The sequence below is a fragment of the Tachysurus fulvidraco genome, unplaced genomic scaffold (genome assembly GCF_022655615.1).
Source record: "Tachysurus fulvidraco isolate hzauxx_2018 unplaced genomic scaffold, HZAU_PFXX_2.0 HiC_scaffold_506_np12, whole genome shotgun sequence".
Classification (NCBI taxonomy): Eukaryota; Metazoa; Chordata; class Actinopteri; order Siluriformes; family Bagridae; genus Tachysurus; species Tachysurus fulvidraco.
In genome coordinates this window covers 1-15,000 of record NW_025927262.1, presented here as the reverse complement: position 1 = coordinate 15,000, position 15,000 = coordinate 1, and the positions used below count along the sequence as shown (strand labels likewise).

The following is a 15,000-nucleotide window of genomic DNA, read 5'->3' as shown; positions in this document are numbered from 1 at the left end:
TCACATCATCACACTGATTACACAAATACACATCCATGTGTTACAGATGTTTACACATTATTTTTACCTCTTTAATTGGATCTCAGATTAGTTTCTCCACAGATGATTGACTCACAGTTGTGATCTTGATTTATTTCTTTTCCTTTAAAAGTCTCTTCTTTTCAAACCCTTTTCACCAAACACTTTTATAATCTTTATTAAAATCCCTTTAAACATTAAAGGAATTTTTTTTGTAGGATCTATTTTTCTATATTTCAATTTCTTCTTTCTTAATTTTCTCATAACATTTTTTATCTTGGTTGCATCTTGTTTTTATATAATTTAACTTCTTTCTTTTTCCTCTTTCCACCATATATTTTGCTTTATTTCTTCATTTTGCCCCCTCGAGTTCTTTCTCCTCCCTTTTTTATATTTTTGTTCTCTTTGGCCAATTCATTCTCTAATTTAAAAATAAATTACTTTTACTTGTTCTTTCTTTCTTTCTTTCTTTCTTTCTTTCTTTCTTTCTTTCTTTCTTTCTTTCTTTCTTTCTTTCTTCCACCCATTCTACAATATTTAATTAAAAATCTAACATTATCTTCCTCATTCATTTCATTTCCTTTTTCTTTTTCTATAATTTCTCTAAACTTAAAATCATAGTTGTTTTTCTTTAAACGTTCTGTATTTAGAACCCATACACTTTGTCCCCTTTCTACATTATTCCAGTCTTAATAAATAAAAACTCATGATACTCAAACTTGTTTCCTTATATCTGATTTTGTCTGTAAAGTTTTCTACATTTCTTGTACATAAAATAAAGACAATCGTTGTCCTGCAAGTTTTTCACTATATCTCTTCTTTCCTTCCTACATTTCTCTCTCTCCACACGTCTATCAGGTTGTTTTCACTCATTAGATCCTTTAATTCTTTTCTCTCTGTATCTGATTTAATAACCATCCCATCAACCTGAGTGATTGTGCTGGATGTGAGGGGTCCAGAGTGAGCGAGTGTGCTGGATGTGAGGGCTCCTGAGTGAGTGAGTGTGCTGGATGTGAGGGCTCCTGAGTGAGTGAGTGTGCTGGATGTGAGGGCTCCTGAGTGAGTGAGTGTGCTGGATGTGAGGGCTCCTGAGTGAGTGAGTGTGCTGGATGTGAGGGGTCCTGAGTGAGTGAGTGAGCTGGATGTGAGGGGTCCAGAGTGAGTGTGCTGGATGTGAGGGGTCCTGAGTGAGTGAGTGTGCTGGGTGTGAGGGCTCCTGAGTGAGTGAGTGTGCTGGATGTGAGGGGTCCTGAGTGAGTGAGTGAGCTGGATGTGAGGGGTCCAGAGTGAGTGTGCTGGATGTGAGGGGTCCTGAGTGAGTGAGTGTGCTGGATGTGAGGGGTCCTGAGTGAGTGTGCTGGATGTGAGGGGTCCTGAGTGAGTGAGTGTGCTGGATGTGAGGGGTCCAGAGTGAGGGAGTGTGCTGGATGTGAGGGGTCCTGAGTGAGTGTGCTGGATGTGAGGGGTCCTGAGTGAGTGTGCTGGATGTGAGGGGTCCAGAGTGAGTGAGTGTGCTGGATGTGAGGGGTCCTGAGTGAGTGAGTGTGCTGGATGTGAGGGGTCCAGAGTGAGTGAGTGTGCTGGATGTGAGGGGTCCAGAGTGATTGTCTTTTCCCTTTTGCTCACTCTGGAGAAGTACAGATCTTGGAGTGTGGGGAGAGTTGTGCCGATGATTCGCTCAGCAGTCCGGACTTCCCTCTGTAGTCTCTTGAGGTCAGATTGGGTAGCTGAGCTGAACCAAACAGTCACTGAGGTGCAGAGGATGGATTCGATGATGGCAGTGTAGAACTGTTTCAGCAGATCCTGTGTTGAAACAAACAAAGTTTCATTGTTATGCAGATGATACAGTTATTTATAGTTCTGCATCCACACCCAATCAGGCTCTTTCACAGTTACAGTTTACATTTGATATTGTTCAGCGTAATTTGTTTGAATTAAAATTAGTTTTAAATGTTGATAAAACAAAATTCATGTTGTTTTCTTAATCCAACCCAATCTTAAAGAATAACCTTCTGCCTATTACTACGTCTCAAGGTTCAGTAATGTGTCTCAGTATACTGTAGGTATCTGGGGGTTTTAATTGATGACGCTCTCTCTCTCCTTTGGCCCTCATGTAGAGCAACTGGTGAAAAGATTGAAAGTGAAATTGGGTTTTTTTATTTTAGAATCAATTCCTGTCTTTCCTTTGAGGCAAAAAAGAGGCTTGTTGAAGCGACTTTTGTGTCTGTACTGGATTATGGTGATGTTATATATATGCATGCATCTTCACAGTGTTTACATGTTATTGATACTGTTTATCATGGTGCATTGAGGTTTATAACAAATCTTAAAACCCTCACTAATCACTGTGTGTTGTATGCTCAGGTTGGCTGGTCTGTCCATCTGAAGACAAAAACACTGGCATGTTTTTATATATAAATCTATCCTGGGTTTACTTCCATCATATCTTTGTACATATATGTGTAAAAAGTATGCTTGTAGTTTTAGCCTCAGGTCACAAGAATTAAAAAGGCATTTAAATTTGCTGCTCCTTCTGCCTGGAATTGTTTGCAAAGTGCATTAAATCTGAGGACACTGGTTCTGTTGGACATTTTAAAAAAACTTTTACATGATTTGGAGAAAGAAACATCGGGCTGTAGGTGTTTTAATTAGATTTTGATTGATATTGAAATTTGATGGATTTGCGTGTGCGTGTGCGTGTGTGTGTGTGTGTGTGTGTGTGTGTGTGTGTGTGTGTGTGTGTGTGTGTGTGTGTGTGTGTGTGTGTGTGTGTGTGTGTGTGTGTGTGTTGGGGGCGTGTCTCAGAGCAAATTTAAAATCCCACGCATGCGCACTTCAGACACTTTACTACAATTACCACACACACACTAACGGGTCAAAAGGTTTATTAAGATATAATAATTAAAATGTTCATGTGGACATGTAGCACATTTTTATTGTAAGTGAATGATATTAAGGGAAACATCAGATTAATAAAGATCACAGAGCGGTTACTTTTCAAATCCCGTGCGCACGCGCAGCTCGAGTTAAATTTAAATCCCACGCGCATGCGCAGTAGCGGCTTTTCTTCAGCCACACTGCGCTACATTGTGCTGCCGGAGGAGCGGAGCTGTTTCTCGGTGACGGTCGCTGGACATCCGCGCAGAGCTCCGTCTCCTCAACACCGCGCTCCATAAAGTGCCTCGTGTTTGTTTCCTTTTGCATTCCGGTTCATTTCGGAGCCTTAAATGGACCCCAGAGTGGCGTGGATTCAGCCCGAGCAGAAAGGACCAGCCAACGCGCTGTGGATGCACATCTGGGAGACATCACATGGGTCACGGACCTCCAACACCTCACACAACCCTCTGCTGATGAAGACCTCCGACACCTCACACGACCCTCTGCTGATGAAGACCTACAGCTCCATCAGCCCTCATCACGTGATGAAGACCTCCAGCTCTATCAGCCCTCAGACCCTTCAGGTGATGAAGACCTCCAGCTCTATCAGCCCTCAGACCCTTCAGGCGATGAAGACCTCCAGCTCTATCAGCCCTCAGACCCTTCAGGTGATGAAGACCTCCAGCTCTATCAGCCCTCAGACCCTTCAGGTGTCGCCCACTTTTATTCTTCCACCTCAGTTTGATCACCGCAGTCTGACTGCACTGAATGGCACTTGTACAGGATCAGGGAAGACAAGTTCCTCACCTAAAAATGGCTCCTTATCTCCGTCGTCCTGTTCTCTGGACTCCGAGACGGACAGTCCCAAATCAGACTCTTGTGACAGCACAAACACCCACCATCTTCATCCTAGAGTCTTTTTCAGCTTCAATGAACAGCACAACATCAATGACTATTTACATCAGCACCAACAGCAGCATTTGCATCTCCAAGCACATCTTAACCAACACCATCACCGCCATCCATCCCAGAGCTTCCCTCAAGTACCTGACCACAACCACCACCACCACCACCATCCAGCCAGGAAGAAGGGTGAGAACAAGACCAGCACGTGTGGGGTCAATTACCTGCTCACCAACTCCAACGGTAACCTCTTCTGCCCTGGGACGCCATGGAAGACCAGGAGATATAGTCCAGGAGTGAACGGGTAATGGAGGAGGGGGGGTTGTTTTTGTGTTTGACTGATTTAATAAGGTCTGTGTGTGGATAATGTGTGAAGTTACAATGCAAACTTTTAACGTTCATGAGTTGTATTAGCTGATGTGCTAATAATCATCTGTGTCTCAAAAGCTGTAATATTTACGGTTCTGTGGACGTCTGTCATCAACAAGCCGCAGAAGATCGACCTCCGATCTGAAGCTCACTGATTCCTTCCTTTATCTTCACCTTGCTTACACTTTACTGTCAGCCATTTTACAAAGCTAACATGCTGTAACGTAAAGCTTCAGGAGTCTAAATGGGGTTTTTGGGTACAAACTGTACATCACTTCACTCCTCAGGAACCTTTATGACGTGAACATTCTTGCTTTTATGGTTAATTGTATGATTAGTTGTTATTTTTAACCTTGGCTGAATTTCCTTGGTTGAGTCTGAAAGTGACGAGAACCATAAATCTAATCGAACCCTAACATTTATATATCTACACACCGTGTGTGACGTCAGCAGGTTCGTTACCGAAAGCTTTTATTACTCGACGTTAGCTTCGATATCTGTCTTTTTTTAGCCGCTTTAGCTTCATAGTTTCAGTCTTTTGTCACTTGTTGGATTCATTCTGGAGCTGTGAGGCAGAATCGGTCCCCGAACTCGTTCAGGACGAATGAACGATCGTGTTTTCCTTTTTAAGCCGAATTGGATGTTTACAGTAAGCTAAAAAACTGTTAGCTTTCACGGCATTTTTACCACAAAGCAAGAAATCTACACCTTACAGTAGTGAATTATTTCAACATAATGTTTTTAAACTCCTTCTGTTTATATTTCTCTCCTTCTGTTTCATGTTAAACATACAGTTTAATTGTCTTTATTGCCTACAGCCTTCATGAAGAGATCGTGGACTTCTATGCCTTCATGTCCCCCCGGCCTGAGGAAGAGGCCATGAGGAGAGACGTAGTGAACCGCGTCGAGAGCGTGATCAAGAACCTGTGGCCTGCAGCTAACGTGAGTAACATCACTGACGTGTGGTTTACTGATACAGAACCAAACCAAGCCTGTAAACTGTACACGTGTTTAAGTGCTATGGATGCAGGAGGAATGGTGTGTGTGACGGCAGGCTGTCGGTAGTTAACGGTGTGATGATACACCAAGCTAACGTTGTGTCTCGTTGTGTTACTCTAGACCATTACTGAGTACAAAAACTTTTCCTGTTGAATTTTGAAAATGTTTAACCCTTAAATCATGTGTTTAGAGTGCGAGGCACAGCTTATGATGACAATCACACAGACAGCAGCATGTTGGTCATTACTTTGTATAAAACTGCTAACGTTACTGCTAACGCTAACTCCGGGTACGTTCACACGTCCCACTGACAACGTGACCAGAGAGTTAATTATAAACGAGACCGTCGGTGACGAGATGCGTTCATGTCGTGTGACGTGACAAAGCTGAGAAACGTTGAGCAACTCTGTGTACTGACTCCTTCCTGAAGGTTTCATTCTGTGGTAAGAAAACTGATTTGTTGTCAAGAGCGAGAACACATTCAGGAGTCTTCATCACTGTACGTGTGAATACGGGAACGTGAGTGTTAGTTAGTGGACGTTGCTTTCCATCCATCAGACGTATGTAGAAAGTTAGTGTGGTGTTTCTGCTGCTTCTGCACGTTTATGTAAGGGGCTTTTTACCCCTGGGCACTTCCTGCGTGTTCTGTGATCCGATATCTACCCCATGGTAAAAAGACCAGGTCTAAATGCCCTCTGAAACGTTTTGGAGACGGATATAACCCCGATGGTACAAACCCCTTCAGGAGGTGGTCTGGGACGCGTTTCAGATGAAACTGGACAGGTGTAAATGAATGTGGTTGTTCGAGCCACATACGTCAGCGCTAAACTCCTCCCAAACGGAACTACGTCACTCGCAGGTGACCTTTCACCCAGGCGTCTCGTCGGGGCTTAAAACGCGCTGCTGCCGCCAGCGAAAACGCAGCAAACAGTAAACGCTGTATACCAAAGTGTGTTCTGTTACAGTTACCCCGGAAATGAGGGCAAATATATTAGCATTGTGGGCAGGAGCAGAAAGATGGGATCGATATCCGATTCGCCGAGACGTGTTTATGTGGTCTGATGTAAATGGGACAGTTTTAACAGATCAGACAGACATCGGATCAGAGACAACACAGGAAGTGACCGGGTGTAAATAGCTACAGATATAAAGCTGCCGTACGAAACCTCGCACCCTGATTCAGATAGAAAGGTGTTTGCAGTTGTACAACGTCTCCCTTTACCTGTCAGCCGAGGTTTTGTGTCGTCTCAGTGCTCCAGTGCATGAGGACGACTTTAGGACGGACAAAAGTGGCTTTAAGAAACACAATACGTCTCCAAAAAACCTCCAAAGAATATCTGTGTAAAATCTTTCACACGTTTCCTCAGTTAGAAAAACTTTAAAAAGAAAGGTAGATTTCACCAAGCTATGAATCCACACCTTCTGTGATCTCGTCTGTCTGCAATATCTCTTTATTTTTCTTTTTCATAGGTTCAGATATTCGGCAGCTTCAGTACCGGACTTTATCTCCCGACAAGGTGAGCAGCATGTTCCTCTCTGTTGTTCATGGCTTTATTAATGAAGAACGATGGAAAGTGTAAAGTTTTTGGGGCAAAAGGAATAAGGTGATGAGGTGAACTCTGGGGTAGGAGGTGAACTCTGGGGTAGGAGGTGAACTCTGGGGTAGGAGGTGAACTCTGGGGTAGGAGGTAACAAAGGCTCTTGATGTGAAAGGTAGGAACAGAGAGGTGGAAATTGGGCAGTGAGGAAAAAGATGGAAAGGAAGAGTCAGATTATTATTTTTTTTAAATAAATGAAGAAACAAAAGGGAAAATTTGGATGAAATGAATATGGAGGAGGAGGAGAGAGGGAAAGAAAAGGCAGAAGCCAGTTTGTGAATGTGTGTCTATGGAGATTTATTTAGCGGCTCCACACTCGATAGAATTCACCAGGCGTGGGATGGAAATCTGTGGACTGAGACTGAAGCCGAATAAAGTGTGTGTGTGTGTGTGTGTGTGTGTGTGTGTGTGTGTGACAGTGACATTGACCTTGTGGTGTTTGGGAAGTGGGAACGTCCTCCTCTCCAGCAGCTCGATCAGGCTCTGAGGCAGCAGAACCTCGCCCAACCCTTCTCCATTAAAATCCTGGACAAAGCCACGGTACGTTTACAGCGTTGTCGTGGTGTTTGTTTTGTTTACAGTTGTGTCCTTATCCGTGATCTCTTTGGTTCATCTGCATCCTTAGGTTCCTATAATCAAGCTGACGGACCGAGAGACCGACGTAAAGGTGGACATCAGCTTTAACGTGGAGACGGCCGTGAAAGCAGCACGCTTCATCAAGGACCACTTAAAGGTGAAGGTCTGCTGTGAGGCCTACGGGTTTATTCTGGGTTAGGGTTATATCACATTGTGTGTTAAAACTGAGAGCTTTTGTTTCAGTTTGTAAAGCTGCTGAGGTCGGTGCCTTGCTCAAGGGCCCTCAGCCTGAGACTCAAACCCACAACCTTAGGGCTAGGATTCAGACACTCTAACCATTAGGCCACGACTTCCCCCTTTGTGGAAGTTTGAGGTCAACGAGTGTGTTCATCTTTCATATGTTTTAATAGCATTAGCATTTAGAACCATTTCAGGTCAAGTTCCAGTCAAAAGCTCTAAAAGCTCCACAGAAAAATGGCAGCAGCTCTGGAGCGACCGGTTCGACTGTAACCCGTTGTCATTTTGGTGTTTCGTTCCTTGTCTCCCTTCTGCAGAAATACACGGTGCTCCCGTACCTGATCTTTGTTCTGAAGCAGTTCCTGCTGCAGTGGGAACTAAACGAGGTGTTCACAGGAGGCATCAGCTCCTACTGCCTCATCTTAATGGTGATCAGCTTCCTGCAGGTAAAGTACACCGTCCTCACCACGCTGATTTATGTTCACCAGCCACGCCCTATGTTTCTTATACCGTAACGTGTACGATTGGTCTCGATCGCGTCGTAGCTCCACCCACGGATCGATTGCCGGGCAGCCAACATAAATCTGGGCATCCTGCTGATCGAGTTCTTCGAGCTGTACGGCCGACACTTCAACTACCTAAAAACGGGAATCCGTGTGAAGAACGGAGGCGCGTACCTTACCAAGGAGGAGATGATGAAGGCCTTGAGCAGTGGCCACAGACCCTCCATGCTGTGTATTGAAGATCCTAACTTACCTGGTATAGAGTTGAAGCACACACAGTTTATACATTCCAACAGAACGCAGAAGAAGTGATTTAATCGACTTTACACTTCATCACTGGGTGTTTTTAAGGCAACGACGTGGGACGCAGCTCTTACGGAGCCCTGCAGGTGAAGCGGGTGTTCGATTATGCCTACATCATCCTGGGTCACGCCGTGTCTCCTCTCGCACGCTCTTATCCCAACAAAGACAATGACAGGTCAGTATTTGCTAAATAGTCAAGTAACCGATATATGATGTATTTATTATTTACCAAACTGTGGACAAATTGGCACAGTGTAGGTGATGTAGGAGAGAAGGTCGACACTGCCACCAAGGTTCGAGACATGTTTACATGTCAAGTGGGAGACAAATGGTGTCCAGTTTGTCATTATAGCCGGTGCATGTACTGTAGGCACATAGTCGATAGACAGGAAGTCGATAATGTTTAAATTTACACATTAGATCAAATCTAGCAGCCAAGTCATTAAATCTCTAACAGTTTGTCCTGGAGAGATTTTCACACACGGGTGTAGGACAGTTCTGTAACAAGTGTTAATGTGAATGGTCCCCGAGGGCTGTGATCGGTTAAAGGAACGCATTCCCAGATGCCTCCACGATCACGAACGCACACATGACCCACCCTGTCTCCTTCAGCACGCTCAGCCGGATCCTCAGACTGACCCAGGAGGTGATTGACTACAGGGAGTGGATCATCCAGAAGTGGGGCGACAGACACAATGCCATAATCGATCGCTGCAGTGAGTGGAGCTTTGTAACCTTGGTGCAGTTTTTCCACACGACGCTCCGATTTTAATGCCGTAACTTTGTGTTTTTTGCAGCCGTCCCGTTTGGAGGCGACTCCGAAGAGCAACAGAGAGACTCCGCATCTCCACAAAGTGCCGATTCCCTCATGTCTCTGTCCAGCCCTCAGCAGCACTCCACATCCTCGTCTTCGGCCTCGTCCGTTTCCTCGCTCTCAGGAAGTGACATCGTACGTTCCCACGCTTTTAAAGTGTTCTACAGAGAACATTGAGGAAACCCCATGAGGGTCAGATATAAGAACCATCTGAAGATGTGTATTTAGTAATTTGCTGCTTTTTATCGACTACGAACGAACGAGTGAACAAACTCCCCTTCGGGGGTAAAGATTTTACTGAGATTTGTATCGTAATAGAAAGTTTCAGCTGAGCGAACAGATGAGGACGTGAGCGAGAGCAGGACCACATAAAGCACTGCTCGTTCTTCACCATCACACCTCCATCAGCTGTAGTTTATTTACACTTAATAATAAAATGTTTAACAGCTTCCTACATTTTACTCATGATGCCATGTGGAGGAAATGCCATTGCAGTTCTCACGTTAATTATATTATGATGTTTATATCCCTTCATCTCTCGGACTGATTCAACACATTAACAAGATTCATTTTCACCATTTCATCCCTTGTTTTTTTTCCCTTTTCTTTTCATCCCCAGGACTCTGACTCGGTTCCGTCTGGACTTAAAGCGCCGCAACAAACGTTCCCAGCGGTTCCTTTACCCAGCTCTCTGCAGAGGCCACAAAACGGGACAAATCCCTCTGAGACCACGTCCTCTACCGGACAGGTAGGATTGTCCTCAGTAACCGTTTCAGACAGCAGGTGGCAGTGTTGACCAGATTGTAGGAGTCTGAATAAATCACTAGTGCTGTGAGCAGGAACGTAGAAACTCAGTGATTTATAATTTCTGATGTTCTAGTTAAGTTTTTTTTCTCCTGGAATATAAGAAGCAAATATTTAATGGTTTTATGGTTAAATGCCTGAGATAAGGCCTGAGCTTAAGATAGTATCACATTTTAATTTTTCCTAATTACCTTTACCTTTATCGTGCCCAACAAGTGAACTCCAGCCTCATTGTGTTTATATTAACGACGCGCTCTTGCAAATTATTCCGACTTCAAATTTTCCTTCGGCTCTGGGATAATGTACAAAAACCTGTCATCCTGCAGAATACTGCTGTATGGAGAAAGCAGCCAAGTGAACACTGTATTTAATACACTTACTCGCCTCGGTCTCGACTGCCTCGGGTTTTGTCACATTAACAATAATGCGCTTAACTTATACCTCACTTTATATTTTTACATCAACAACAGACATGGTAAGTGAATAAGTGGATGGATGAGGGGTGTGAGACGCACGAGTGTGAGGGGGTGTGAGACGCACGAGTGTGAGGGGGTGTGAGACGCACGAGTGTGAGGGGGTGTGAGACGCACGAGTGTGAGGGGGTGTGAGACGCACGAGTGTGAGGGGGTGTGAGACACCAGTCAGGTGAAGGTCTAGTCCCTCATCATCTCCTCCTTACTGTTCCTCAGGTGCGTAAGCCGCTCCCTGTGTCTCTACCCCCACCTGTGCCAGGCAGACCTGTATGTGTAGACGGGTGTGTGCCACTGAGCAACGGTTACCGACTGTCCTCACCCATCTACCTCGGCCCGCTGCCCGGCCTCCAGCACCAGCCTAAGGTAAAAGTGTGCTCCAATACTTTTGGTGGGCTTTGTATCTAAGACCTCTCTCTCTTGCTCACTTTCTCTTGCTCTCGCTCTTTCTCTCTCGCTTTCTTTCTTTCCCGCTCTCTTTCTCTCTCTGTCTCTCTCTCTTGCTCTTTCTCTCTCTCTCTTTCCCTCTCTCTTTCTTTCTTTCTTTCTTTCTTTCTTTTCTTTCTTTCTTTCTCGCTCTCTCTCTTTCACTGTCTGTCTCTGTCTCGCTCTCTTTCTCTTTCGAGTATTTTTAAAGGAAACAGCCATTCAGTTCACAGTACTAAGTGTGTGCTCTGTAAAGCACAGCAGCTTTTCACAGGCGTTTCATCCCCCCACTGCTCGGGGGTCACCGTACCACACTGTACAGTGTCAGGACTAGTGAGAACATGCCACAGCTTAATCCAGTGCCTTACAGTCATGATCAGTTGAGGTCCAATTGAGCTTGTGTGTAACGTCTTAGTGTAAACTTCTTCTTTAGTTGAATTTAAATTTTTTTAATGTAATTCTTCTTTTTTTTTTTAATCATGTCTAGTTTCATAATGTCCAGAGGTTTTCCCCGAAGCTTCCCGGTGGCTTCCAGCCTGGTCCGATGCCCGCACCTCGCACCAACCTTCAACAGCACAACCGAAGCTCATGGCACAGAGGAGGAGGCAAACGGCGCCCTCTAGCCTCAGCAGATAGAACTGCCACAGGTCAACGGTAGCACTTCTGTTTACGCACGACGGTCCGAGCTCTGTCCGCTGTGACGGCTGTGGTGTTTTTTTTTATTTATTATTTTTTAATGTTCTTTCTTTATTCACTTATTTTATTATTTTTAAAATCCCCCCCCCGTTTGTGCCAAACACTAAATGATCTTATTGCAGCCAAGCTGTATTTGTAATTTAGTACAACTCGTGCAATATGAGTGTTTTTATAATTTGCTATTTTTTTAGTTTTTTTTTTTTTTTTAAATTTAAGTTTTACATCTAAGTTTTTGTGTTGTCATGAACGTAAGCTGATGAAGGTCGTGTGTGTGTGTGATGTTCTTTACATTATTGCTACACTACTATACTATCATGTACAAATCCTGTGTGTTTGAGTATTTTATTATTATTTTTTTTTTTTGCACTCAATGGCTTCCCAGATTGCTGTAGTTCAGCTTCAGTACCAGCAGGTGGAGCTAATAAGTCCTCTGTGCCAAAATCCTGGGCCAAAGTATCCGTCACACAGTAGCCTGTACCTTATATTTCCCCCTCATGGACGACAACATGCCAGATTTTGTTCATTTAATTTTGTTTGCCTTAAGTTTTAAATTTTTGTCTTTCTTTTCTGCACCAGATTCACACACACACACACACACACACACACACACACACAACCAATAGGCACATATGTAGTTCAACGTCTTCACCAACTGTGACTCAATTCATTAATCAACATCGCAACGGTTTCGTCCCGTTCTCGTTATTCTGGATTTTTATTTTTTTTTTTTGTAAAAGTATTTTTTAATTTATGAAGATGATTTTTTTTTTTAAGATTTAAACACCAGCAGGTGGCACCAAATCTTTTCAATTCTCTTTTCAGTTTTTGCAGTGGTGACATGCCAGTAAAATGTGCAGTGTGATTATCCTGACCCTAACACACCAGGATGAAGGTCATATTCTCACCTCAGAACCACTTAAACGTCGATGTTCTATGCAAAAGTCTTGGCACTGATTGACCATCATAGTCACCGTCATTGTCGGCGTTCGTCACTGTAACTGAACGGATCACAAATGATCTTTTGCCAAATCATGTGATCACTTTTTTTTTTTTAACAATTTTCTCCCCTTTATTTTACACAATAGAACGTAATTATTTCCTGCTGTATGTTTTCACAAAGCAAGTGCACCTCTATTAAAATTAAAGGTCATTCTTGTAGCATTTTGACCCAGAGATGGTGACGGCGAGCACTGGACACACACACGTACTGTTATCGTTGCTGATTTATGAATGTAATTTTTTTTTTGTCCCTGAATATTTTTATGTAAAGACTTTTCTACAGATTATTTTTAAAATAAATATCTTAAATGACCAAACTGTTCTCGTGTCTCTCCTTTTCTATTTGCATTTGAATCTTATTTGTTTCGTTATTAAAAGTCCTGTTCAATGTTTCAGTAAAGAGAATTTTATGAATATTCATAGTTGCTTTAGTGATATCTAATATTTGAACAGTCTGATTTTGTTTAGTAATAGCTAAATATTAGCATTATTTTACTTGTTTACTTATGCATTTTATTCCTTGTGCATAAATTCATTTAAACATTATTATTATTATTATTATTATTTACATTAATGTTTATAACTTCCATACAATCTTTTTTACACCTTAAAGCTGTAATGTCCCCAGATGTCCACTAGGAGGCGCTTTATTGCCATTGCACAGTAGAACAAATTTAACTGTCCTTCCTCATGGTGCATAAAATGGTGACATGGAAAAGATTCAGAAATATAACCGATTATAAACATTAGCTTACGCGATCCAATAAAATACTGTTGATGTAAGCAGCTGAACCATTTAAACGTCGATGTTCTATGTAAAAGTCTTGGCACTGATTGGCCATCATAGTCACCGTCATTGTTGGCGTTCGTCACTGTAACTGAACGGATCACAAATGATCTTTTGTCAAATTTTCTCCTCTTTATTTTACACAATAGAACGTAATTATTTCCTGCTGTATGTTTTCACAAAGCAAGTGCACATCTATTAAAATTAAAGGTCCTTTGTAGCATTTTGACCCAAAACAACTGAGACGTTGGACTTAACATGTAGTAAAGTTACAGTTAGCATCTCATCCCAGTCTAATGTCCTGAACCCTTAAACTCCGCTGAGGTTCTTACTGAAGGGAAGCAGATGGTCGGTTCTGGTGCTAATGAACGTTTCTTTATGCTACCTCATGTTAGCTTAGCTTTCTGAAGGCTTCTATAGAGGAGCACTCCCCTCCCCTTCGCTTATACCCTCCCTCATCTTATACCCCCCCTTTCAACCCCATCTTCTTATACCCCCCCTACCCCCTTCTCTCACACCACCTCTCCTTACACACCCCATTTATTTATCATTTTTATTGTTTATTAAGCTATTTTATGCTTTTCGGTGTTCGGGGCCTTGCTAAAGGGCACCTCAGTCATGGCCGGCCTGAGACTCGAACCCACAACCTTAGGGTTAGGGGTCAGACTTACTTTCTAACCATTAGGCCATGACTTCCCAAAGGAGATCCACCTTCCTGAGATCCTTTCAGGGAGATCCCTCACGACTTCATTAGCGAGACCGTGGACAGCTCGGACTTTGTACAATCCTGAGCTTTGGGTTGTGAGGAGTTTCAGATTTTCTTACAATTCTCCAGGTTTTCACCAAAAAAAAAAGTAGGTTGTTGGACTGACGAAGTTGAAATGCCCTTAGGCATGAATGTGTGAGGATGTGTGCGGTGTCATGGACGGTGTCTGATACATGGTTCATTCCCATATATTCTAGTTAAATATGAGTTCTCTCGACATCATTTACTCTGGTTAGCTTGTGTTTTCGTGCTAAAGGTTTTTCTCCTTTCGACAGCGCTCAGATTCACAGAACAGGATGAAGCAGGTTCTCAAGATGAATAGTTTAGTCCCCGAGACTCTGCCCAGATTAATCCGTTTTCAGGTACGTTCCTATTAGTGTGAGTACTGAATATTTCAGCAATGGCTGTTAATCAAATCCGTTGTTCCGATTCGAAGGTCGAACGCTTTACATATCTGCTCCGTATAAGCTAGCTTTATGCTCACGCTTTATAAAAGGACCAATGAAAACAAACTCACATCACATTTCTTAAAGTCTATAAATCCTTGTGGAGGAAGATGGCGTTAAACTCACCTGATGTAGTTCTTCCCTCTGGCTGATTACATCATGGACAGAATGATTTGAAATATAAATGAAATGTCGTGATTTTTAAAATTATGCTACAATTCCGAGTCAAATCTTCCTGAAAAAACAAATCGTGAAGCTTCTTTTAAGAAATCGGCTAAAGGTTTGAGGGAAGTAAAAAGAAGAAGCTAATAAAACGAAAAAAACTACAAAGACTAATTTCCCTTATAATAATACACCATAATATAAACCAATAATAATAGAGTATCTGACAGAAGTAAGTACACCCCTC

At 42.9% G+C, this 15,000-nt stretch overlaps 1 protein-coding gene across 2 annotated transcripts; it reads left to right on the top strand.

Moving 5' to 3' along the window:
• Positions 1-2,855: 2,855 nt before the first annotated feature.
• LOC113662758 (terminal nucleotidyltransferase 4A-like) lies at positions 2,856-12,900 on the top strand. 2 transcript variants are annotated; one of them, XM_047809805.1, is made up of 14 exons: positions 2,856-3,563; positions 3,606-4,102; positions 4,986-5,109; positions 6,637-6,683; positions 7,184-7,304; positions 7,390-7,497; positions 7,895-8,023; positions 8,123-8,336; positions 8,432-8,558; positions 8,996-9,099; positions 9,181-9,332; positions 9,817-9,945; positions 10,691-10,837; positions 11,385-12,900. In XM_047809805.1, the coding sequence occupies exons 1-14, from the start codon at positions 3,246-3,248 to the stop codon at positions 11,553-11,555; spliced, it is 2,388 nt and encodes a 795-aa protein (XP_047665761.1). In that variant the 5' UTR covers positions 2,856-3,245; the 3' UTR covers positions 11,556-12,900. The 2 variants fall into 2 exon arrangements, with proteins under 2 accessions (XP_047665761.1, XP_047665760.1); XM_047809804.1 differs by having other exon boundaries at positions 2,856-4,102.
• Positions 12,901-15,000: the final 2,100 nt, after the last annotated feature.